The 24,638-nt window shown below is 53.8% G+C and overlaps 1 protein-coding gene across 1 annotated transcript in view; it reads left to right on the forward strand.

Annotated features, from left to right (window-relative positions):
• Positions 1–24,638, forward strand: part of LOC137336022 (calcium-activated potassium channel subunit alpha-1a-like) — a 140,340-nt gene that overhangs the window by 85,138 nt on the left and 30,564 nt on the right. Inside the window, exons 16-20 of the mRNA XM_068001525.1 lie at positions 2,433–2,501; positions 5,123–5,209; positions 6,403–6,479; positions 17,082–17,108; positions 22,159–22,231. Of these exons, the coding sequence (XP_067857626.1) occupies positions 2,433–2,501; positions 5,123–5,209; positions 6,403–6,479; positions 17,082–17,108; positions 22,159–22,231 (333 nt within the window). The remainder of the gene's footprint in view (positions 1–2,432; positions 2,502–5,122; positions 5,210–6,402; positions 6,480–17,081; positions 17,109–22,158; positions 22,232–24,638) is intronic.

The following is a 24,638-nucleotide window of genomic DNA, read 5'->3' on the forward strand; positions in this document are numbered from 1 at the left end:
CAGGAGTGTGATGGAATACTCTCCACTTGCCTGGATGAGTGCAGCTCCAACAACACTCAAGAAGCTCGACACCATCCAGGACAAAGCAGCCCGCTTGATTGGCACCCCATCCACCACCCTAAACATTCACTCCCTTCACCACTGGCGCACCGTGGCTGCAGTGTGTACCATCCACAGGATGCACTGCAGCAACTCGCCAAGGCTTCTTCAACAGCACCTCCCAAACCCGCGACCTCTACCACCTAGAAGGACAAGAGCAGCAGGCACATGGGAACAACACCACCTGCACGTTCCCCTCCAAGTCACACACCATCCCGACTTGGAAATATATCACCGTTCCTTCATCGTCGCTGGGTCAAAATCCTGGAACTCCCTTCCTAACAGCACTGTGGGAGAACCGTCACCACACGGACTGCAGCGGTTCAAGAAGGCGGCTCACCACCACCTTCTCAAGGGGCAATTAGGGATGGGCAATAAATGCCGGCCTCGCCAGCAACGCCCACATCCCATGAACAAATAATTAAAAAAAACGTCAAGTCAACAGTTTAAAGGTCTCCCTCGCAGAAGGCGTGCGGTGGAAATTTAGTTCCCAGGGCCGAAGTTACCCTAAACCGCAGTGACCACCCCCCCCCCCCCCGCCCTGCGATAAGCCCGGTCCCAACCTTAAAGGCAAATTCCCCACCCCTCCAAGGTCCCTGTCAGTTTTTGCACTTCCTGGACAGGTGCAATACCTTGGGCAGCCTGGCGATGGCGCTGTTGGCTAGGGGATGGACTCCTGGCCCTTGCACGGCCACCAACAGGCACTGAGCGGTACTGCAGCCTCCGTACGCTCCGAGGGACAGGAGGAGGAGGCCATTCTGCCCCTCGAGCCTGTCCCGCCATTGAATTCGATCACGGCTGATCTGGGCCTCAATTCCAATTCACCCGCCTTTGCGCTATATCCCTTGATACCCTTACCCAATAAAAGTCTATCAATCCCCGATTTCAACTGATCCCCAGCATCCACGGCCTTTTTTGTGGAGAGAGTTCCAGATTTCCACTCCCCTTTGTGTGAAGAAGTGCTTCCTGACATCACTCCCTGGACGGCCTGGCTCTAATTTTAAGGTTCTGCCCCCTTGTTCTGGACTCCCCCCACCAGAGGAAATAGTTTCTCTCTATCGACCCTATCGAATCCTTTAATCATCTCAAACACCTCAACTAGATCACCCCTTAATCTTCGATACTCGAGGGAATACAAGCCTAGTCTATGCAACCTGCCCTCGTAATTTAACCCTTTCAGCCCCGGTATCACTCTGGTGAATCTGCGCTGCACTCCCTCCAAGGCCAATATATCCTTCCTGAGATGCGGTGCCCAGAACTGAACGCAGTCTCCAGATGGGGTCTGACCTCTGTCCAGCTGTAACAGAACTCCCACCCCTCTGTACTCCAGCCCTCTCGAGATAAAGGCCAACATCCCATTCGCCTCTTTAATTATTTTTTGTACCTGTCCACGAGTTTTTAGTGATTTCTGTACTTGGACCCCTCAATCTCTCTGCTCACCCGCAGTTCCGAGCTCCTCGCCATTTAGAGAATACTCGGCTCGATCTTTCTTGGGTTCAAAGTGGACGACCTCACACTTCCCCACAGTGAACTCCATCTGCCACAGTTCTGCCCTCTCACTTTAATCTATCGATGTCCCTTTGTAAACTCCTGCTCCCGTCCGCACGACTCACCAACTCAGTGTCTTTCTTTTCTCTCTCCCTCCTCTTGCTTTCTCTCGTAGCCTCTGGGTGGGGGGGATTATTTTCCTCGTGCGTTGAGCATCTCGCCTGAGCGGGCGATCTCGGTACATTGAGCATCGGCTGATTATTCGACCGTGGGGTGCCTCGCGGCCGGTCCCGTCCTCGGCCGCGCGCGGGGGGCAGGAGCTGACTTCCTTCCTTCCTTCCTTCCCCCTCCACCCAAACCCGGATTCCCCCGCCCCCACCCCAAGTGGCCAAGTGTCGAGCCCTTTAAGTTGCAGGGGCCTGCTACGACCTGATGGAACCCGAGAACTTCGGGCGAGGAGGGGAGAGGAGGGGCGGGGACAGAGTTCGTGTTGAAACAGCAATTTCCCTTTTTGCCCCATTTGCATTTCGCACAGTTTACTCTCGAAAGGGAATGGGATAAACGCTCGGAGAGGGGGAATTTGCAAGGGCTGTGGGGAAAGAGCGGGGAGCGGGGGGAGGTGGTGGGACTAATTGGAGAGCTGTACCCAGACACGATGGGCTGAATGGCCTCCATCTGCGCTTTAAGATAGCAAAGGGAGTGAAACATGTGAACTTGCTGAAATAATGAGTCTTTAAGGTGACTAGAAGTCTCTGTGGGAAAGGATTTGTTTGAAGGGATATTGAAAAGTTGCAGTGATTCACTCTGTGATACTTTCCCATTTCTGTCTCTCCAATTCCCTCTAGACTGTGCTACATTAAGCTGAGGTTGCTATTAATAGCCATTCAGTACAGGACCAGCATAGACGAGATCAGGTATGCTTTCTGTCGGTGCGGTTTTTTAAAAAATTCATCCCCGGGATGTGGGCGTCGCTGGCGAGGCCGGCATTTATTGCCCATCCCTAATTGCCCTTGAGAAGGTGGTGGTGAGCCGCCTTCTTGAACCGCTGCAGTCCGTGTGGTGAAGGTTCTCCCACAGTGCTGTTAGGAAGGGAGTTCCAGGATTTTGACCCAGCGACGATGAAGGAACGGCCGATATATTTCCAAGTCGGGATGGTATGTGACTTGGAGGGGAACGTGCAGGTGGTGTTGTTACCATGTGCCTGCTGCCCTTGTCCTTCTAGGTGGTAGAGGTCGTGGGTTTGGGAGGTGCTGTCGAAGAAGCCTTGGCGAGTTGCTGCAGTGCATTCTGTGGATGGTGCACACTGCAGCCACGGTGCGCCGGTGGTGAAGGGAGTGAATGTTTAGGGTGGTGGATGGGGTGCCAATCAAGCGGGCTGCTTTGTCCTGGGCGATGTCGAGGTTCTTGAGTGTTGTTGGAGCTGCACTCATCCAGGCAAGTGCCCTTCCGTTTCTAACTCGGAGGCTCCGTTTCTAACTGGAATGCAAGACGGGAGGAGCAGAATATCACCTTCGAGCGCCTCCCCAAGTCAGCTCGGGCACTCTGGCTCCATGCCCCCCAGTCACCTGACTCCTCGCCAACTGTGCCACCCGCCACTTCGCTGCTGGCATCTGTTCTCACCCACCCCTCGGTGTCCCCGACCCAGAGGCAGAGCCTCAGGACCCTGCACACTTACCCTGGAATCAAAGCTAGGCCCCAGAGCTTCTCTCTTCCACTACAAACCGTCTCCTTAAACCCCCTCTCCCCTGCCCCCTCCGCCCTCACCTCCACAAGTGCGAGGAGACCATCCGTTCAGCTGTCTCTGCCTCTTCCCTCCCTTCCCCTGGTCCACCAAGCCAAATTTAGCCTATCGGTCCCCCCTGCCCTAACCCTGAACGCACATCTTTCTCTAGTCTCCCTCCTATCCCCCCCTCATGCTCCCATACACGAGATAGGTCAAAATTTGATCACAGTTCGTCTGGGGACTTTAAACTCTTCCTGATCTCACCAGTAAAGGGCACTGTGGATCTGTAATAGATCACTGCTTATCCGCTGAGTGAGTCATATTTAAATGCTTTACCTGTAGCTGAAGATGGCCACCCTTTGAGACGCTTACTAATCTTATTAATGGCAGGCGCGACCTGAACCGTTAACCCTGTTTCTCTCTCCACAGATGCTGCTTGACCCACTGAGTGTTTCCTGCATTTCCTGTTTATTAGTTTGAGAATGTTTTCTTTTCGTTCTTGGCTTTGGTACACTTGCTCGCTGTTAAAATTAGTGTGTCTGTGTAGGTATATGCGTGTGTGTGTGTGTATCTGTGTGTGTTTGCCTGTGTGAGCCTGTGCGCGCGTGTGTGTGTGCATGTGTGTGCGCGCGCGCGAGTGTGTGTGCGTGTGTGTGTGCGCGCACGAGTGTGTGTGCGAGTGTGTGTGCGCGTGTGTGTGTGTGCGTGTGTGTGTGTGCCCGAGTGTGTGTGCGAGTGTGTGCGCGAGTGTATGTGCGCGAGTGTGTGTGTGCGCGTGTGTGTGTGTGTGTGCCCGAGTGTGCGCGCGAGTGTGTGTGCGCGTGTGTGTGTGTGCGTGTGTGTGTGTGCCCGAGTGTGTGTGCGAGTGTGTGCGCGCGAGTGTGTGTGCGAGTGTGTGTGCGCGCGTGTGTGTGTGCGTGTGTGTGTGTGCCCGAGTGTGTGTGCGAGTGTGTGCGCGAGTGTGCGCGCATGTGTGTGCGCGAGTGTGTGTGCGAGTGTACGAGCGCGAGTGTGCGCGCGAGTGTGTGTGCGAGTGTGTGCATGTGTGTGTGCCCGAGTGTGTGCGCGAGTGTGTGCGCGAGTGTGTGCGCGCGTGTGTGCGCGAGTGTGTGCGTGAGTGTGTGTGCGAGTGTGTGCGTGAGTGTGTGTGCGAGTGTGTGCCCGCGTGTGTGTGTGCGCGTGTGTGTGTGCCCGAGTGTGCGCGAGTGTGCGCGCGTGTGTGCGCGAGTGTGTACGCGAGTGTGTGCGCAAGTGTGTGTGTGAGTGTGTGCCCGCGTGTGTGTGTGCATGCGCGAGTGTGTGCCCGCGTGTGTGTGTGCGTGCGCGAGTGTGTGCGTGAGTGTGTGTGCGAGTGTGTGCCCGCGTGCGCGAGTGTGTGCGCGCGTGTGTGCGTGCGTGTGTGCGCGCGAGTGTGCGCGCGAGTGTGTGTGTGCGCGTGTGTGCGCGCGAGTGTGTGCGCGCGAGTGTGTGCGCGCGTGTGTGTGCGCGAGTGTGTGTGTGCGAGTGTGTGCGCATGTGTGTGTGCGTGTGTGCTTGCCTGTGCGTGTGTGTGTGTGTGCGCGCGAGTGTGCACATATGTGTGTACGCGCGTGTGTGTGCGTGTAAGTATGTGTGGGCGTGTGTGTGGGTGTCTGTCTGTGTGAGTGTGCGCGTGTGTGTCTGTGTGTGTGCATGTGTGTGTCTGACTGAGCGTGTACGTGTGTGTGCCTGAATGTGTATATGCGTCCAACTTGTACATGAAGTTTAGCAAAAGCCCCCACTGACCCGCCTTCGTTCACTAATATTTCCCACATGTTCCTCTTTCTCCCACAGTATATTGATCAATCCAGATCGCAGTTTCCTGATTCAGGAGCACACTCTCGGCTTCTTCATTGCAAGAAAACGTGGCCTTGTGCAGAGGTAGTTTATACAACACGAGCAGATCTCCCTTAGCGAGTTCGGGAGGAGTGTGGGGGAACATGCTAAGGTGACAATACAGAAGAGGGGCTTTGGGGGTGAGCACACGTTACGTCGGGTGGGAGGAGTGCGGGGTCGCTGTGCCTTGGGTCCTTGAGGTCCATATTTATCTACGGGAGGGGGCTAAGCTTTGATACTTCACGCACCCTCGGCCTGCTCACCTCTGCTGGACTTTCTGGAGTCGTAACTACGTCCCAGTTGCGCCGCCCTAGTGGCTGTCGGCAGGCGGATCAAGGGCCCTGTCTCCATCACACCTGGAGGGGAGAACTGCCCCCTGCTCTCCTTCCAATAACATCCAACCGAGAAAAGCTCTGAGTTAACGTCTCGCCTGAAGGATGGGGCCTCCACAAAATGTCGCACTCCTTCCATACCCAAGTCCGGAATTGCGTCAAGTACCAGAGCCTCTCACTGGAGACGGGTGTGGCACTAACTCAGGACGTCCCAAAGTGCTTTCCAGCCAACTAACTATTTTTGAGACTCAGTCACCATTGTAATGTCGGAAACGCAGTGGCCACTTTTGCACCCAGCAACTCCCACAAACAGCAATGACCAGGTAATCTGGTTTTTGGTGATGTTGGTTGAGGAATCAATATTGGCCCAGACACCAGGGGGGATCTCCCCTGCTCTTCCTCCAATGGATCTTTTACACCCACCTGAGAGGGCGGACGGGGGGGAGGGGCCTCGGTTTAATTTCTGCTCCGATAGACGGCACCTCCGGCAGTGCTGCACTCCCTCAGTACTGGCACCGGGAGTGTCGGCCGTGGGACTCGAACCCGCGACCCTCTAACTCAGAGGCGAGTGTGCTGTCCGCTGAGCCATGCCTTAGAAATTAGTGTCGGCCTTAAAAGGAGGCAATTGCCCAGCATTTCGCTGTCTACTTCCCCCCCCCCCGCCCCCCCGTCAGTTTAAAATGGGTTAACGCCGGCGTGTAAAATGGCGGAGAGGGGACGCCCTGCGTACGTCCGCCATCTTTGTCCGGGGGTTTGTTGGCGGACGAATGGGGTTTGAGGAGGCAGCCGGATGAGAGGGGGATGATGGGATGCAGGGAGGACCGGACAGGACTTTGAACCGATGGGCAGGCTGGCTGACTAGTTCTCCTTATCTTAACTCTTGCACCCGTTTCTCCCAATCCGCAGGGCAAACATCTACTGCCACGAATGTCACCACGATATTTCTGAGCTCAGGAGGATCAAAAAATGTGGGTGCAAAAAATGTGAGTGTTCCCTCCTCCTCATCGCAACTATGAGTTCTTCCAATTGCATTTATCTAGCGCCTTTCACAACCTCAGGACCTTCCAACGTGCGTCACAGCCAATGAGGTACATTTTTGAAGTTCAGTCGCTTTTGCAATGTGCAGCAGCCAATTTGCGCACAGCAAGATCCCAGCATTACGACAATGACCAGATAATCTGTTTTAGTGATGTTGGTTGAGGGATAAATATCGGCCAGGACACCGGGGAGAACTCCCTTGTTCTTCCAATAGTGGCCGTGGGATCTTTGACTTCCACCCGAGAGGGCAGAGAAGGCCTCGGTTTAACATCTAAAAGACGGCACCTCTGACAGTGCAGTACTCCCTCAGTACGAGCATCAGCCTGGATTATAGGCTCATAGACCGACCCTGGAGTGGGATTTGAACTCATAACCTTCTGAGTCAGAGGCGCGAACATTACCCACTGAGCCACACCTGCCACTTACAACAGTCGGTGTGAATGTGCAAGTGGGCTGTGAGGCGTTGGCTGCTACCATGCCGTCCTTCCCGGGTTATTAAAAGCAGCCGAGGGACGTACAATACAATACCCGCCCCTGAGATCTACCTTCAAACGGCCGTCGTTGCGATGCTTCTGCAGTTGAATTTCTCGTCGATGCAAGAGAATGGTACACAACAGTGCTGAGCTCAGGAAGGCCTCAGGCTTCATTCTTCCCCGACTCCCTGGAAGCCGAATTAGCTAGAGGTGGCCTCCTGAGAGAGAGAGAGAGATTTGCGGGCCTGTAATTCCCAGTTCCTTTTCTCATTTGCCGTCTTGTCCTGGAAACGGGGAAGTCACTTTGAGGTGTTGGGATAGGCGTGTGTAGGACTCGCAGATCGTCCTGCGTGATCGGTCGCTCGGTGTCTCTCGGGGGCTAACCCGAGGTGGCGTGGAAAATCCACATCTGAACCGAGCACACCATCAGCTCAGTCCTGAGCTCAATGGTGCTTCAGCCCGATGTGCCTTTAAAGCTTCTTTTGTCCCTTCTGAGGTGAATGTGCGAAAAAACGTAAAATGTCCTCGAGGAGATTGGCTCGCCTCACAGTCCCCAACAATCCCCGCACCCCTTCCCTCCCCCCCCAACTCTTGCTCTCAGAGTCACAAGGTCATGGGGTCAAGTCCCCGCTCCAGAGACCTGAGCTCATAATCCAGGGCCGACTCTCCCAGCGCCAGGACTGAGGGGGTGCCGCGCTGTCGGAGGCGCCGTCTTTCGGAGGAGACGTTAAACCGAGGCCCTCTCGGTGGATGTGAAAGATCCCACGGCCACTATTGGAAGAAGAGCAGGGGGAGTTCTCCCCGGTGTCCTGGGGCCAAGATTTATCCCTCAGCCAACATCAAAAACAGATTATTTGGTCATTTATCACATCGCTGTTTGTGGGATCTTGCTGTGCGCAAATTGGCTGCCGCGTTTCCGACATTACAACAGTGACTACACTTTGAAAGCAGTTTGAGGTCGTGAAAGGTGCGATATAAACTTTTGCTAAACCGCCAAATACCAGGCACTCTCCAGCACTTAAGGCAGACTGAAACACTCGGCAGCGAGTGTCAGCAGGATATTGAGCCAAGGGAGGCATCGCGGACGAGCCCCAACTGACCCCACCTCCCCCCGCCCCACGCAACGGACATCCTTGCTCTTTCCAGCGGCACTCACTGGGTACGTATCAGGCGAAGGAACACTGGCTAGCGTTCCCTGCCACCCCAGCCTGGGTAATTCTTGGACCCCTGCCAACGGCCTGCTCAAAGGAAAAGCAGAGACAGAAAGTGGCAGACCCCTGCCCAGTGCGCCAACCAACTGGGCGATTGGCGAGGGTCAAAATGCGAACAGGCAAGAGCTTGGCACTGAGCAAGCAAACCATGTCAGGGAGGCTGCAGAGAGACTGCCCTGGGAGTGTTTGATGGGACAGTGTAGAGGGAGCTTTACTCTGTATCTAACCCGTGCTGTGCCTGCCCTGGGAGTGTTTGATGGGACATTGTAGAGGGAGCTTTACTCTGTATCTAACCCGTGCTGTACCTGCCCTGGGAGTGTTTGATGGGACAGTGTAGAGGGAGCTTTACTCTGTATCTAACCCGTGCTGTACCTGCCCTGGGAGTGTTTGATGGGACAGTGTAGAGGGAGCTTTACTCTGTATCTAACCCGTGCTGTGCCTGCCCTGGGAGTGTTTGATGGGACAGTGTAGAGGGAGCTTTACTCTGTATCTAACCCATGCTGTACCTGCCCTGGGAGTGTTTGAATGGGACAGTGTAGAGGGAGCTTTACTCTGTATCTAACCCGTGCTGTGCCTGCCCTGGGAGTGTTTGATGGGACATTGTAGAGGGAGCTTTACTCTGTATCTAACCCGTGCTGTACCTGCCCTGGGAGTGTTTGATGGGACAGTGTAGAGGGAGCTTTACTCTGTATCTAACCCGTGCTGTACCTGCCCTGGGAGTGTTTGATGGGACAGTGTAGAGGGAGCTTTACTCTGTATCTAATCCGTGCTGTACCTGCCCTGGGAGTGTTTGATGGGACAGTGTAGAGGGAGCTTTACTCTGTATCTAACCCGTGCTGTACCTGCCCTGGGAGTGTTTGATGGGACAGTGTAGAGGGAGCTTTACTCTGTATCTAACCCGTGCTGTACCTGCCCTGGGAGTGTTTGATGGGACAGTGTAGAGGGAGCTTTACTCTCTATCTAACCCGTGCTGTACCTGCCCTGGGAGTGTTTGATGGGACAGTGCAGTGTTCACCCGGTGTCCTGGGCCAAAATTTGTCTCTGAATCAACCCCGCCAAAAGCACAAGTTGTCCGGGCTTTCGTCTCGATGCCGATCGTGGGATCTTGCCATGCAGAAAATGGCCGTTGCCTACATAACAAGAATCAGCACACCTCGCGCTGTATGAAGTGTTTCAGCATGGCCCAGTGGACAGGCGAGAATATTGACGTCATACGAGCCCGGAGAAGGGTGTAGACAATAGTGAACAGGGCTCAGGGCGAGGAGGTAAACCCTGAGAGAGGGAGAGTCCCGTACAGCGGAATTACAACGGATGCAAATTGTAAAGTCTCCCCGATACTTGGGATCGGGCTACGGTTTCTTGTTTGTTGATGGACTCTGCTCACCGTTCCTCCTCCCTCCTCCTCCTCCCCAGCCATCGACACCGAGAACCTGGTTTATCCGATGTTCAGAGCCCAATCGTACGGAGTGCTGCCGAGGCAGAGCATATCGGCGGAGAAGTAAGCCTGATTAACACGTCCTTGCGACGACAAGCCGCGCCGTGAACCCTGCCCTCTTCCTCGTCCCCCTTCCCCACCCCGGTCGAGTGTCCACGCGCTCCCCAACCCACCCCGTGCGCGGGCTCCCGGGAGGATAGGGCCGGGCCGCGATGCCCCCCACAGTCGAATATCCCACAGCCTCTCACTCACCCGGCCGCCCTCTCTTCCGTTTGCAAAGTAGTGGGTGCTGATTTTCTCCCTTCCTCTCCGTTCCCCCCAAAGGCGCTGAGGTCCTGTTCCCTCCGATTACTCGCCTCTGATGGGTGTGGGTGGCCCCCCCTCCCCTCACCGTAAGGGTTGTGGGAACGGTATAGAGACGGTTACGGCCTTGGAAGGAGTGTTGACGTCGCGGCCTGTCAGACCGCCCTGCGGTGTTTTGTCGCATGTTTAAGGTCACGGGCCTTCCTGAGGTGCTTTGTGGGTCCGGCCTGGGATGCACCTGACTTCAAAATTCTTTCCGACTCCCTCAATGGCCTCGTTTCTGTCCACGTCGGCTGCCCCCCGACCCTGCGACCCTGCCCGCGACCTTTTGCCCCTCCAGCGTTGTGCCAACCCCCTACCCTATGTGTTCCCGAAATGGTTCCAGGGATGAGAGGGACCTCAGTTACGTGGATAGACTGGAGAAGCTGGGGTTGTTCTCCTTAGAGCAGAGAAGGTTGAGAGGAGATTTGATGGAGGTGTTCAGAATCATGAAGGGTTTCGATCGAGTAAATACATTGGCGGAAGGGTCGAGAAGCAGAGGACACGGATTTAAGGTGATTGGCAAAAGAACCAAAGGCGACATGAGGAAAAACTTTTTTACCCATCTGGAATGCGCTGTCTGAAAGGGCGGTGGAGGCAGATTCAATCGTGGCCTTCAAAAGGGAATTGGATAAATACTTGAAGGGAAAAAATTTGCAGGGCTACGGGGAAAGAGCGGGGGAACGGGACTAACTGGATTGCTCTTACAAAGAGCCGGCACGGGCTCGATGGGCAGAATGGCCTCCTTCTCTGCTGCAACCGTTCTATGTTTCCAACTCCCCATCTGTTCCCCGACCTTGAGGTGCCTCTTGCCCCTGGGGACCACCAGCCTGCCTGGGCCCCACCATACTTAGATATTAATGTGCAGCGATATCGAGGAAACACGGGCTCCCCTCGGCCCGCCATTTTGTGCTCGGCCGTCTGATGTGGCCGTGGCTTCACTCGCGGAAAATGTTGCTCATTCACGGGGTGCGTCTGAAACAAACGCTAACATTACAGTAATAAATATCTCAGATAGCGCTTAAACCCCAAACCGTAAACGGAGAGCTAAATTTAAATGAAAAAAAAACACTTTTAGACGCTGTTCCCTACGTTTCCCTAATTCTCGTCCATTATGTCTTCCTGCTATGTTACTCTGTACCTTATAATATAATCGAGGCTCGGCTTTCGGCCCTGCAGAAACATACCTGCCATTCTCAGCTGGGCCTCACCGCCAACGTCCAAGAAGCTGGCCTCTGATTGGCTGAGTTGCAGCCTCTGAGGTCATGACCCCAGCAACGGTTGCCATCGGTCAGTGTCCAAACTGGGGGCCGAACGAGTTTATCCGCCCCCAGCCCCTGGCAGCCAGGAGGAGATAGGTCATTTGCTGGGAGCGTCGGCCTGGATTGCGGGTTCAAGCCTCTGGAACGGGACTGTGAACCCGTGAGCTCCAAGGCGGAGAGAGCTCACCCACAGCTCACACCGAAAGTCGCTTTGTAAAACGTGCTGTTAGTTCCCTGGCCTCCCGATCCATGTCTTCAAATAAAAACAAAACAGCATCTATCGTGCTTTTTATTCATCCCGAGGAGCTGTGAGGCCCATAATTTTCCTAAATACTGACATCGAGAGCAGCAACACTTCATATCGAGGCTGCTTATTGTTATTCGTCAACTCCCAGTGCAGACAGCAGGCCCTGCCACAATCCACTGTAAACAGTATTTTTCATGACAAGCTTACAATGGGTTTGATGTCAAATATCCCTAACTAATAGAATTTACAACGGGCGCCTGTCAGGGATGACAGATAGATTATTTGGAGTGTGTTCACAGCACTTTAAAAGCACTTCATAAGAAACAGAAGGAACCAGAAAAAAAATCACGGCTTGTAGTGGAGACTCAACTCCCGCACTCACTCCTCCTCCTCCTCCTCCTCCACATCCTCCACTCCCCGTACCCCCAACCTCCTCCATTCCCCCTCCTCCTCCACCTCCCCCGCATCCCCCACTCCCCGTACCCCCCCAACTCTTCCACTTCCCGTACCACCCACCTCCTCCACTCCCCCTCCTCCCCCACCTCCTCCACTCCCCGTACCCTCCATCTCCCCCACTTCCCTTACCCCCACCTCCTCCACTCCCCGTCCTCCCTCCCCCTCCTCCCTCCCCCTCCTCCCTCCCCATCCTCCCTCCCCCTCCTCCCTCCCCATCCTCCCCGACCTCCTCCACTCCCCGCCCTCCCCCACCTCCTCCACTCCCCATCCTCCCCCACCTCCTCCCTCCCCGTGCTCCTCCCCCTCCTCCACTCCCCGTCCTCCCTCCCCCTCCTCCCTCCCCATCCTCCCCGACCTCCTCCACTCCCCGCCCTCCCCCACCTCCTCCACTCCCCGTACCCCCCATCTCCTCCACTCCCTGTACCCCCCACCTCCTCCACTCCCCATCCTCCCCCACCTCCCCCACCTCCACCCTCCCCGTCCTCCCCGACCTCCGCCCTTCCCTTCTCCACCTCCCACCTCGTCCACCTCCCCCCTCATCCTTCTTATTCACTAACATATCATCGAAGCCCACCCCTCTAGTCCCCTAACTCTCCCATTGAAGCCCATCCCTCTAGTCCCCTAACTCTCCCATCGAAGCCCATCCCTCTAGTCCCCTAACTCTCCCATCGAAGCCCATCCCTCTCATCCCCTAACTCTCCCATCGAAGCCCATCCCTCCAGTCCCCTAACTCTCCCATCGAAGCCCATCCCTCCAGTCCCCTAACTCTCCCATCGAAGCCCATCCCTCCAGTCCCCTAACTCTCCCATCGAAGCCCATCCCTCCAGTCCCCTAACTCTCCCATCGAAGCCCATCCCTCCAGTCCCCTAACTCTCCCATCGAAGCCCATCCCTCTAGTCCCCTAACTCTCCCATCGAAGCCCATCCCTCTAGTCCCCTAACTCTCCCATCGAAGCCCATCCCTCCAGTCCCCTAACTCTCCCATCGAAGCCCATCCCTCTAGTCCCCTAACTCTCCCATCGAAGCCCATCCCTCTAGTCCCCTAACTCTCCCATCGAAGCCCATCCCTCCAGTCCCCTAACTCTCCCATCGAAGCCCATCCCTCTAGTCCCCTAACTCTCCCATCGAAGCCCATCCCTCCAGTCCCCTAACTGTCCCATCGAAGCCCATCCCTCTAGTCCCCTAACTCTCCCATCGAAGCCCATCCCTCCAGTCCCCTAACTCTCCCATCGAAGCCCATCCCTCTAGTCCCCTAACTCTCCCATCGAAGCCCATCCCTCTAGTCCCCTAACTCTCCCATCGAAGCCCATCCCTCTAGTCCCCTAACTCTCCCATTGAAGCCCATCCCTCTAGTCCCCTAACTCTCCCATCGAAGCCCATCTCTCTAGTCCCCTAACTCTCCCATCGAAGCCCATCCCTCCAGTCCCCTAACTCTCCCATCGAAGCCCATCCCTCTAGTCCCCTAACTCTCCCATCGAAGCCCATCCCTCCAGTCCCCTAACTCTCCCATCGAAGCCCATCCCTCCAGTCCCCTAACTCTCCCATCGAAGCCCATCCCTCCAGTCCCCTAACTCTCCCATCGAAGCCCATCCCTCCAGTCCCCTAACTCTCCCATCGAAGCCCATCCCTCCAGTCCCCTAACTCTCCCATCGAAGCCCATCCCTCCAGTCCCCTAACTCTCCCATCGAAGCCCATCCCTCCAGTCCCCTAACTCTCCCATCGAAGCCCAACCCTCGCGTCCCCTAACTCTCCCATCGAAGCCCATCCCTCCAGTCCCCTAACTCTCCCATCGAAGCCCATCCCTCCAGTCCCCTAACTCTCCCATCGAAGCCCATCCCTCTCGTCCCCTAACTCTCCCATCGAAGCCCGTCCCTCCAGTCCCCTAACTCTCCCATCGAAGCCCATCCCTCTCGTCCCCTAACTCTCCCATCGAAGCCCGTCCCTCCAGTCCCCTAACTCTCCCATCGAAGCCCATCCCTCTAGTCCCCTAACTCTCCCATCGAAGCCCATCCCTCCAGTCCCCTAACTCTCCCATCGAAGCCCATCCCTCTAGTCCCCTAACTCTCCCATCGAAGCCCGTCCCTCCGGTCCCCTAACTCTCCCATCGAAGCCCGTCCCTCCAGTCCCCTAACTCTCCCATCGAAGCCCGTCCCTCTGGTCCCCTAACAGTCATTTATGGCTGTGCCTAGGGTCACTCTCTAACTCAGGAGGGGTTGAATTGTTCACGGTGGCAGTTCCTGCTTCGTGGGTGAGTGCTGATTCTGTTGCTTGGGGATGAGAAGTACAGGATCTTGTACTCGGCGGGCGGGGTGGGGGGAGTGCCGGTGGGTGGGTGTTTGCCATCGCTCGGAGTATTAAACCCATCACTGGACCATTAGGAGCAGGAGGAGGCCATTCAGCCCCTCCAGCCCGCACCGCCATTCGATTAAATCCGTATCCCTCGATCCCCTTACCTATTAAAAATCGATCAATCTCAATCTTGAAAGCTCCAACTGATCCCCAGCATCCACGGCCTTTTTGGGGGGAGAGAGTTCCAGATTTCCACTCCCCTTTGTGTGAAGAAGTGCTTCCTGACATCACCCCTGAACGGCCTAGCTCTAATTTTAAGATTATGCCCCCTTGTTCTGAATTTCCCCCCCCTCCAGAGGAAATAGTTTCTCCCTATCTACCATCGCAAATCCCTTTGGTGTTTTGAATGATGAAACCTCAATCTTCCAAACTCAAGGGAATACAGGCCCAAATTTAGGCGATCTGTCCTCGTAATTTAATCTTCTAAACCCTGGTATCATTCTGGCACCCCCTCCGAGGTCAATATACATCCTCGGTGATATATTGCATGCCCATCTCCCCATAAATTGCCTCTCCCCATTTAGGCCTCGTCCCTGCGAGCAAGTTGGAGGACGCTGCAGTTATGGCTGATTTATTGACCTGGTATGAAGTTACAAACTCTGAAGGATGTGAACTACTTGACTTGCTAAACACAGATTACTCACCAGTGAAAGATGAACGGGCATTTTCTTTAAATAGTCAAATGAGTTATGAACGTCTTTTGGGGCACGAGAACACCCCAGGCTCATCCGTTGCTCATAAATTATTCCGCCCATTCAGTGCGGCCAACTTTCTCTCACTGGAAGACACGTCCGAATGAGAAATGAGGCCTCGAAATGAGGCCCTCGTGAATCAGAGGCCGGGCCTGAGCACGTCAAAACAGTCCCGACGAGTCGGACGGGCGCCCTGGCTTATTTTGTGCCTGACTTTCTTTTTTCCAGCAAGCGAGTCGACCTCCCGTACCGTTCCCCACTGGGAGACGAGGCCAATAGTGGCCTTCAGGTGAAGCGGGGTCAGAGGTCGGGGGATAATTGGACCAGGGCGCACCGATGTAATCCAGTCTCCATTTTGAAGTCAGAGGCTCTGTCCTTATTTTGACATCATTTTTTGATTTAACATCGAATTAGAATTTACAGTGCAGAAACAGGCCATTCGGCCCAACTGGTCTATGCCAGCGTTTATGCTCCACACGAGCCTCCTCCCTCCCCTCTTCGTCTCACCCTATCAGCATATCCTTCTATTCCTTTCTCCCTCATGTGTTTATCGAGCTTCCTCTTAAATGCATCTCTGCTGTTCGCCTCAACTACTCCTTGTGGGAGCGAGTTCCACGTTCTCACCACTCTCTGGGTAAAGGAGTTTCTCCTGAATTCCCTATTGGATTTATCAGTGACGATCTTATATTTATGGCCCCTAGTTCTGGTCTCCCCCACAAGTGGAGACATCTTCTCTGCGTCTATCCTACCAAACCCTTTCATAATTTTAAACGCCTCGATCAGGTCACCCCTCAGCCTTCTCGCTTCAACACAGTAGAGGCCGAGGAGCCGTGGGATGCAGAAGTGAGGCGCTATAGCACCCCCACTGGCTGGAGGGTGTAATTACAGCGTGACAAGTTTACATAGGAAGTTCCCATTACAAACGTGGACATAGGAATTGAGAAGGGAAAAATACAACCGACACATCGCCAACAGGAAGTGAAGTTTTGTAGACAGGAAGTGCAGGCAGGTGTAAGATTTTTTAATAAAGAAAGAACTTGGCGTTCAAATGGCCCATTTTACAACCTCAGAATGTCCCAAAAATGCTTGACAGTTAACTAAGTTCTTTTGAAGTGGTTTGTAGGTAAACATGAGAGCCAATTTGCGCACAGCAAGATCCCACAGACAGAAAATGAGATGAATTGCCAGTTTGTTGTTGGTTGAGAGAGGAATGTGGCCAGGACTTCTTTTCTGTATTTCTCCCAATGGTGCCCATGGGATCTTTTACCTCCACCTGAGAGGGCAGACGGGGCCTCGGTTTCAGGTCTCATCCGAAGGACGGCGCCTCCGACAGTGCGGCACTCCCTCGGTACTGGCAGCTGATGTGCTATTGGATCAAGAAGGGATAGTGACGGGTTTTCGTGACTGTGTCAGGCCCGAGACGTTGACGGTTCGCTGGGCGGGGACATTGCTCGAGGTGGTTATTCTGGTTGTGCCAGCCGCTGTGGCTCAGTGGGTAACCCTCTTGCTCTCTGAGGCAGAAGGCTGAGGGTTCAAGACCCACTCCAGAGGCTTGAGTAAATAATCCAGGCCGATGCTCCTACTGGCTCACATGGAGCATGGCCCTCTTGGGCTGAATGGCCTGCTTCTGTGCTGTACTTTCTTGGCAGTGCAGCACTGAGGGAGTGCCGCACTGTCGGAGGTGCCGTCTTTCGGATGAGACGTTAAACCAAGGCCCCGTCTGCCCTCTCAGGTGGGCGTAAAAGATCCCACGGCCACTATTGGAAGAAGAGCAGGGGGAGTTCTCCCCGGTGTCCTGGCAAATATTTATCCCTCAACCAACATCACTAAAAAAAAAGCAGATGATCTGGTCATTATCTCATTTGCTGTTTGTGGGAGCTTGCTGTGCGCAAATTGGCTGCTCCTACATCACAACACTTCAAAAGTACTTCACTGGCTGTAAAGCGCTTTGGGACGTCCTGAGGTTGTGGAAGGTGCTTAAGGAAGGCAAGTCTTGGATTAAGGCAGAAAAGAAATTTGTCTCGATTTCTGTCTCAATAAATCACAAGAGGAGCTCAAAGTGCAGCCTTCTAAAAAATAAGACAGGGAGACAGAGCAAATCGCACTTAGTAACCGTTTGCTGCGTTAAACATGTAACATTATTGCTCTTGGTATTTTCATTTACTTGGATTGACACTTTGATAAATATCTTTATTGCTGATGGCTTATGTTGCTCCAGGGGTCATTATTATTAAGATCTGTCACCAGGAAACGTCTGAGCGATGGCTTGGTTAAAAGATTAAGAGCAGGAAATAAATCATCCATTGGTATTCATTGCCATCCAGGACTTAAATCCCAGAAACCCCTCGGAGCTCTTTCGAAGGCTTTTATGTGCCATTATTTCGCAAGACGAATAAATTGGCGTCTTCAGTTAATCGAGCAGAGAAAAGGCAGGGGTGGGGGAAATCAGGGTGCCAAGTCTTTTTCCAAATAACTCATGCCTTGAGGGGACTTGACTGACGGCGTTAGAGTTTAGTTTCAAAGAGAAAGGGTTCGTCTCACTAATGCGGATCCACGGGACTAGGGGGAGGGCGGTGGATTGAAACCAGAAACAAAAAAAATACGCCCCCGAACAAAGCCGGTTTACTGGAATCAGTTCAGACTAGACGGGTTGCTTTGAAAAGTCGGATGCCTTTTGGAGGAAGTCGGGACTTTATCAGTAAATTCTGACAAGTGGTCAGGTAGCCGAGGAGTTAATAAGAAAGGATGAGAGCTAATTCACATACAACCTCATCACGTCCTCCAATGCCCTTCATAGCCATCAAATTACTTTCGAGGCGTCGCCGCTGTTGTGCTGTAGGAGACGCGGCTGCCATTTTGCGCACAGCAAGATCCCACAAACGGTCGAACAACTGCTTTTGGTTGAGCGAGGAATGTCGGCCAGGGCACCCCCCCTGCTCCTCTTCGAATAGTGCCCCTGGGATCTTTCCCGTTCCGCCCGAGGGGGCAGACGGGGCCGCGGTTTAACGTCTCATCCGAAAGGCGGAGCCTCCGACAGTGCAGCGCTCCCTCGGTACTGGCACTGGGAAGTCGGCCTGGATGACCTGCTCGAGGCCTGGAATCGGGGCTTGAACCCGTGACCTTCTGACTGAGCTGGTTAAACTTCGCGCACTGGTAGGGCATAGGAATAAAAGGAGGCTATTCAGCCCCTCGAGCCTGTTACTATATAGGAACAGGAGGAGGCCATTCAGCCCCTCGAGCCTGTTACTACACAGGAACAGGAGGAGGCCATTCAGCCCCTCGAGCCTGTTACTACACAGGAACAGGAGGAGGCCATTCAGCCCCTCGAGCCTGTTACTACTACTAAGGAACAGGAGGAGGCCATTCAGCCCCTCGAGCCTCTTCCGCCATTCCGTTAGATCATGGCCTCATCGGCAGGATGGGTCTATGAGCATCGCCAGCAGTCATCTCTAACCGAGAGGGTATTACTTCCCGATCGGCCCTCCCAACACATCCGTCAAAGTATTGTTCCAGTACGGGCTAACTTCTGCCTAAAAATAGCTCGGGGGAGGAGGCCATTCAGCCCCTCGAGCCTGTTACTACTACTAAGGAACAGGAGGAGGCCCTTCAGCCACTTGAGCCGCTCCTAGCCGAGGTGAGAAACCCAGGGTGGTACTCCCCGTAGTCCAGATTATATACCCAGGGTGGTACTCCCCCTAGCCCAGGTTATATACCCGGGGTGGTACTCCCCCTAGTCCAGGTTATATACCCAGGGTGGTACTCCCCCTAGTCCAGATTATATACCCGGGGTGGTACTCCCCCTAGTTCAGATTATATACCCAGGGTGGTACTCCCCGTAGTCCAGATTATATACCCAGGGTGGTACTCCCCCTAGCCCAGGTTATATACCCAGGGTGGTACTCCCCGTAGTCCAGATTATATACCCAGGGTGGTACTCCCTCTAGTCCAGGTTATATACCCTGGGTGGTACTCCCCCCTAGCCCAGTTTATATACCCAGGGTGGTACTCCCCCTAGCCCAGGTTATATACCCAGGGTGGTACTCCCCCTGGGCCAGGTTATATACCCAGGGTGGTACTCCCTCTAGTCCAGGTTATATACCCAGGGTGGTACTCCCCCTAGCCCAGGTTATATACCCAGGGTGGTACTCCCCCTAGTCCAGGTTATATACCCAGGGTGGTACTCCCCCTAGTCCAGATTATATACCCAGGGTGGTACTCCCCCTTGCCCAGGTTATATACCCAGGGTGGTACTCCCCCTAGCCCAGGTTATATACCCAGGGTGGTACTCCCTCTAGCCCAGGTTATATACCCAGGGTGGTACTCCCCCTAGTCCAGGTTATATACCCAGGGTGGTACTCCCTCTAGCCCAGGTTATATACCCAGGGTGGTACTCCCCCTAGCCCAGGTTATATACCCAGGGTGGTACTCCCCCCTAGTCCAGGTTATATACCCAGGGTGGTACTCCGCCTGGCCCAGGTTATATACCCAGGGTGGTACTCCCCCTAGCCCAGGTTATATACCCAGGGTGGTACTCCCCCTAGTCCAGGTTATATAACCAGGGAAGGACTGTTTTTGGCCCAGACTATATAACCAGGGTAGGACTGTTTTTGGCCCAGACTATATAACCAGGGTAGGACTGTTTTTGGCCCAGACTATATAACCAGGGTAGGACTGTTCTTGGCCCAGACTATATAACCAGGGTAGGACTGTTTTTGGCCCAGACTATATAACCAGGGTGGGACTGTCCTTAGCCCAGACTATATAACCAGGGTAGGACTGTTTTTGGCCCAGACTATATAACCAGGGTAGGACTGTCCTTAGCCCAGACTATATAACCAGGGTAGGACTGTTTTTGGCACAGACTATATAACCAGGGTGGGACTGTCCTTAGCCCAGACTATATAACCAGGGTCGGGCTCCCCTTGGTCCAGCCTGACTTCCATCTCCAGTTGCAGCGTTAAATTTATCCCGAAGAAAGTGAGACTGTTTCGGGAACGCAAATAACCACTGAAGAATAAGAAAGAGATAGATTTGTCCACTGAAACTAGAAGTGGAGGTTGGCTGTCTTGGGCCCTGCGGAGTTCTTTGCTGGTTTAATAAACACAGACCTGGAATCTACACCGTGGACCCTGCTGTGAAACGCTTTCTTAACCCTTGAGTGTTCGAATCACTGGCCCTATATCTGGTCTGGTAATATGTGAAGAGGCAGAGTCTCTCTCTGTGGTGTTAATCTTCAGGCTTTGGGAATCCGAGCTGACTGTTCTCTGCTCAGCACTGTCTGCGTTCAATAACCACCAACCCATTTGCAGGCCGTGCAAGGCCCTTGCTTGGGACTGGCCACAGTTCAAAGTGGAAACATTCTCAAGGGGGGGTCCCAAATCATCGAGGCAGACCCTTCCAGGTCCATTGGTCAAATAATTCAGGTGCAAGACCGGGAGAGGCCCTCATAACACATGCCATTCCCAGTGAAAACCCTCGACAGCAGTCAGCACTTGTGCTTGTAACTGGACTGATATATTTGTTTTTTTGTTCCATTTGTTCACAGACTGGGGGCAATGATGACATGGCCTCATTGTTGCCTTGTCCCTCGTTGCCTGGACAACTGGGTGATTGGCCAAACCCAATGAAAGTTCCTTCTCTTTAAAGGAAGCAACACCTGCTCAAAGGGGCAACTTACAGTCTGAAAAGGAGCATTAGGAACAGGAGGAGGCCATTCAGCCCCTCGAGCCTGCTCCGCCATTCAATCAGACTGCGGCCGATCTGCACCTCAACTCCATTTACCCGCCGTAAGCTCTGTGTTCCTTGATACTCTCACCCAACAAAAATCTATCGATCTCAGTCTTGAGACCATAGTCTCAGGATAAGGGGTCGGCCATTCAAGACTGAGATGAGGAGGAATTTCTTCACTCAGAGGGTTGTGAATCTTTGGAGTTCCCTACCCCAGAGGGCTGTAGATGTTCAGTCGTTGAGTATATTCAAGACTGAGATCGATAGATTTTCGGACTCTAAGGGAATCAAGGGATATGGAGTTGAGGTCGAAGATCAGCCATGATCTGACTGAATGGTGGAGCAGGCTCGAGGGGCCGAATGGCCTACTCCTGCTCCTATTTATTATGTTATAAGAACATAAGAAATAGGAACAGGAGTAGGCCAATGGGCCCCTCGAGCCTGCTCCGCCATTCAATAAGATCATGGCTGATCTGATCCTAACCTCAAATCTAAATTCATGTCCAATTTCCTGCCCGCTCCCCGTAACCCCTAATTCCCTTTACTTCTAGGAAACTGTCTATTTCTGTTTTAAATTTATTTAATGATGTAGTTTCCACAGCTTCCTGGGGCAGCAAATTCCACAGACCTACTACCCTCTGAGTGAAGAAGTTTCCCCTCATCTCAGTTTTGAAAGAACAGCCCCTTATTCTAAGATTATGCCCCCTAGTTCTAGTTTCACCCATCTTTGGGAACATCCTTACCGCATCCACCCGATCAAGCCCCTTCACAATCTTATATGTTTCAATAAGATCGCCTCTCATTCTTCTGAACTCCAATGAGTAGAGTCCCAATCTACTCAACCTCTCCTCATATGTCCGCCCCCTCATCCCCGGGATTAACCGAGTGAACCTTCTCTGTACTGCCTCGAGAGCAAAGTATGTCTTTTCTTAAGTATGGACACCAAAACTGCATGCAGTATTCCAGGTGCGGTCTCACCAATACCTTATATAACTGCAGCAATACCTCCCGGTTTTTATGTTCTTTTATGTTCTTAAGAAAGCACCAACTGACCCCCCAGCCTTTTGAGGGGGAGAGTTCCATATTCTGTGAAAAAGTGCTTCCTGATTTCACTCCTGAACGGCCTGGCTCTGATCTGAAGATTGTCGGCCCCCTCGTTCTTGACTCCCCCCCCACCAGAGGAAATAGTTTCTCCGTATCCATCCTGCCGAATCATTTTAACATTTTGAACACCTCGATCAGATCTCCTCTCAACTTTCTGCACTGCACAGGCAAAGTAGGACGAGGAGTTCCACTCAAGTACCCAGATGGAAAAGAATCGCAATCATAGAATCGTACAGCACCGAAGGACGCCACTCGGCCCATTGTGCCTGTGCTGGCCCTTTGAAAGAGCTCGCCACCTAATCCCGTTCCCCTGCTCTCACCCCCCAGCCTTGGTTTATCGCTGGATCTGTTTCGCTCGGCCCCAGACTGCAAGGCGTCAAAGAGCCCCCTCCGTGCTCAGGTACGGTGAGCAGTGGCGGTCACGGAGATGGCCAGGACCTTCGAGCGATGAAGTGCTCCCGCAGGGGGCATATGCCACTCCGCCCCTGGGCGGCTGTTTCCTTCTCCCCGTCCCCTCGGTTTCGAAGCGAGGCGCCCTCGTCCGGACGGCTGGCCTGTAAATGTTACTGGAGAACAGGGTACCTGCTGATTGGTTTGCGATCTGCTGATTTACTCGAGAGCTTTGATGAGGCAATTCCGCATGCCAGGTTTTTTTTTTATTCGTTCGTGGGATGTGGGCGTCGCTGGCGAGGCCGCCATTTGTCGCCCGTCCCTAATTGCCCCTTGAGAAGGTGGTGGTGAGCCGCCTTCTTGAACCGCTGCAGTCCGTGTGGTGACGGTTCTCCCACAGTGCTGTTAGGAAGGGAGTTCCAGGATTTTGACCCAGCGACGATGAAGGAACGGTGATATATTTCCAAGTCGGGATGGTGTGCGACTTGGAGGGGAACGTGCAGGTGGTGTTGTTCCCACGTACCTGCTGCCCTTGTCCTTCTAGGTGGTAGAGGTCGCGGGTTTGGGAGGTGCTGTCGAAGAAGCCTTGGCGAGTTGCTGCAGTGCATCCTGTGGACGGCACACACTGCAGCCACGGTGCGCCGGTGGTGAAGGGAGTGAATGTTTAGGGTGGTGGATGGGGTGCCAATCAAGCGGGCTGCTTTGTCCTGGATGGTGTCGAGCTTCTTGAGTGTTGTTGGAGCTGCACTCATCCAGGCAGGTGGAGAGTATTCATCACGCTCCTGACTTGGACACAATACTCCAGCTGAGGCCTAACTGGTGATTTATAAAGGTTCGTCATAACCTCCTTGCTTTTGTACTCTATGCCTTTATTAATAAAGCCCAGGCGCTCTTTGTAAAACAGCCTTATCAGCTCTTCCTGCCACCTTGAAAGATTTCTGTTATCTGTTGTACTTTGTGATCTCATCAGAAGCTGAAAACGAGCAAAACCAATCAGACCAGGGAGACTGAGTGACTCTGGGGCCAACAGGCTGTCTTAACAGTTGAACACCCAACAACATGCAGCAGCCCATTGCTCACAAAAAGGATTTATTTCCTTCTCGCTGGCACACGCTGAAGGGACGGGCTTGTACAGCCTGACTCGAGCTGTTTCACAGGCCGCAGCCTTAATTTAATTAAGCGAGGGGGAAAGTGGTGGGCCCAAAGCCAGCTCTGTCGATCAGAGCTTGTCAAATTCACTCCCTCGGAAAAAAAAATGTGGTAACGCTACAAACAGAAAGCCGTCTCAATCCTCGAAAGGGCGTAGGTCGACCATAGGGGTCAGGGGGCAAGACGGAGTGCTTGTTCGGCCTCTTGACAGATTTGCGAGGCTCGGAATGGAGCAGAACGTCCTTCAAATGATGCGCGTTTGAAAACATTGCTTCCCGTGTCTGAAGCATTGCTGCTTTGTCATCGAGCGGGAGTCCATTTTGGCTCTGTTTAGTTGGCTGGTCACATGTCAGCTTGTCACGATGGCCAAATACAACCATTTCACTGGGTGGGAACACGGATCAGCTCCTGAAGGCCGCACTGACCCGATGGTGAACCCGGCTCGGCACTGAGGTCAGAGGTTGTCCTTCACCCGATCGGGGTCGTCGGCTAGAGAGCTGGGAGGGGAGGGGAGTTGGGCTTGGGGTGGGGGGCGGGGAGAGCTGGCATCAGCCTCACCGACGGCCTGAAGTGGGGCAAGGTAATCGATGGAGGAACGCAGCTGATTGGCCGTCCTGTCGCTATGGGAATGAGGTGGCGGCAATCTGACTGCCGATTCGGGGTGGGCGAGGCGCTCTTGCAGGCAGGCACGGGTGAGGGCAGCCCCCTGACCACGGCCCCTACAACTTGGCATGGGGCCCGGGTCTTCAGGCGTGGGCGGTCGGGCACTCGGGCCAGTGGAGCGGGCATTCCAGCGAGAAGGCACGGTCGAGGGGTTTTGGCCACGAGCGTGCTCAGTATTACACGTGTCGTTCAAGCCATGTTCTCCGCAAAGATTCACATTACAAGGGGAAGGAAAGGCGGGGACTTTCTCCGGCGCTGCTCCCGTTCCGGCAACCGAACTTCCCTGGAAGCTCGCGGGGGCGAGACGGGGTTTTATTCACGGAAGGAGATGAGAGCCACGCATCCGGGATACGATACAAATCTGCTCGCAATTCCTGTCCGCAAATCCTACTTCCCGTTGTCACACTGTTGCGGCCGACTTTTTCCCATTATAAACACTCCGCACAGTTCTGGTCTCTGGATCAGAAGCGGAATGCTGCGGATGCTGGAAATTTGAAATAAAAACAGAAAATGCCGGAGAAGCTCGGCAAGTCAGGCAGCATCTGTGGAGAAAGAAACGGAGTTAACGTTTCAGCTCGAGGACCTCGCGTCAGTTCTGACAAAGG

Source organism: Heptranchias perlo, chromosome 20 (assembly GCF_035084215.1).
Source record: "Heptranchias perlo isolate sHepPer1 chromosome 20, sHepPer1.hap1, whole genome shotgun sequence".
Taxonomy (NCBI): domain Eukaryota; kingdom Metazoa; phylum Chordata; class Chondrichthyes; order Hexanchiformes; family Hexanchidae; genus Heptranchias; species Heptranchias perlo.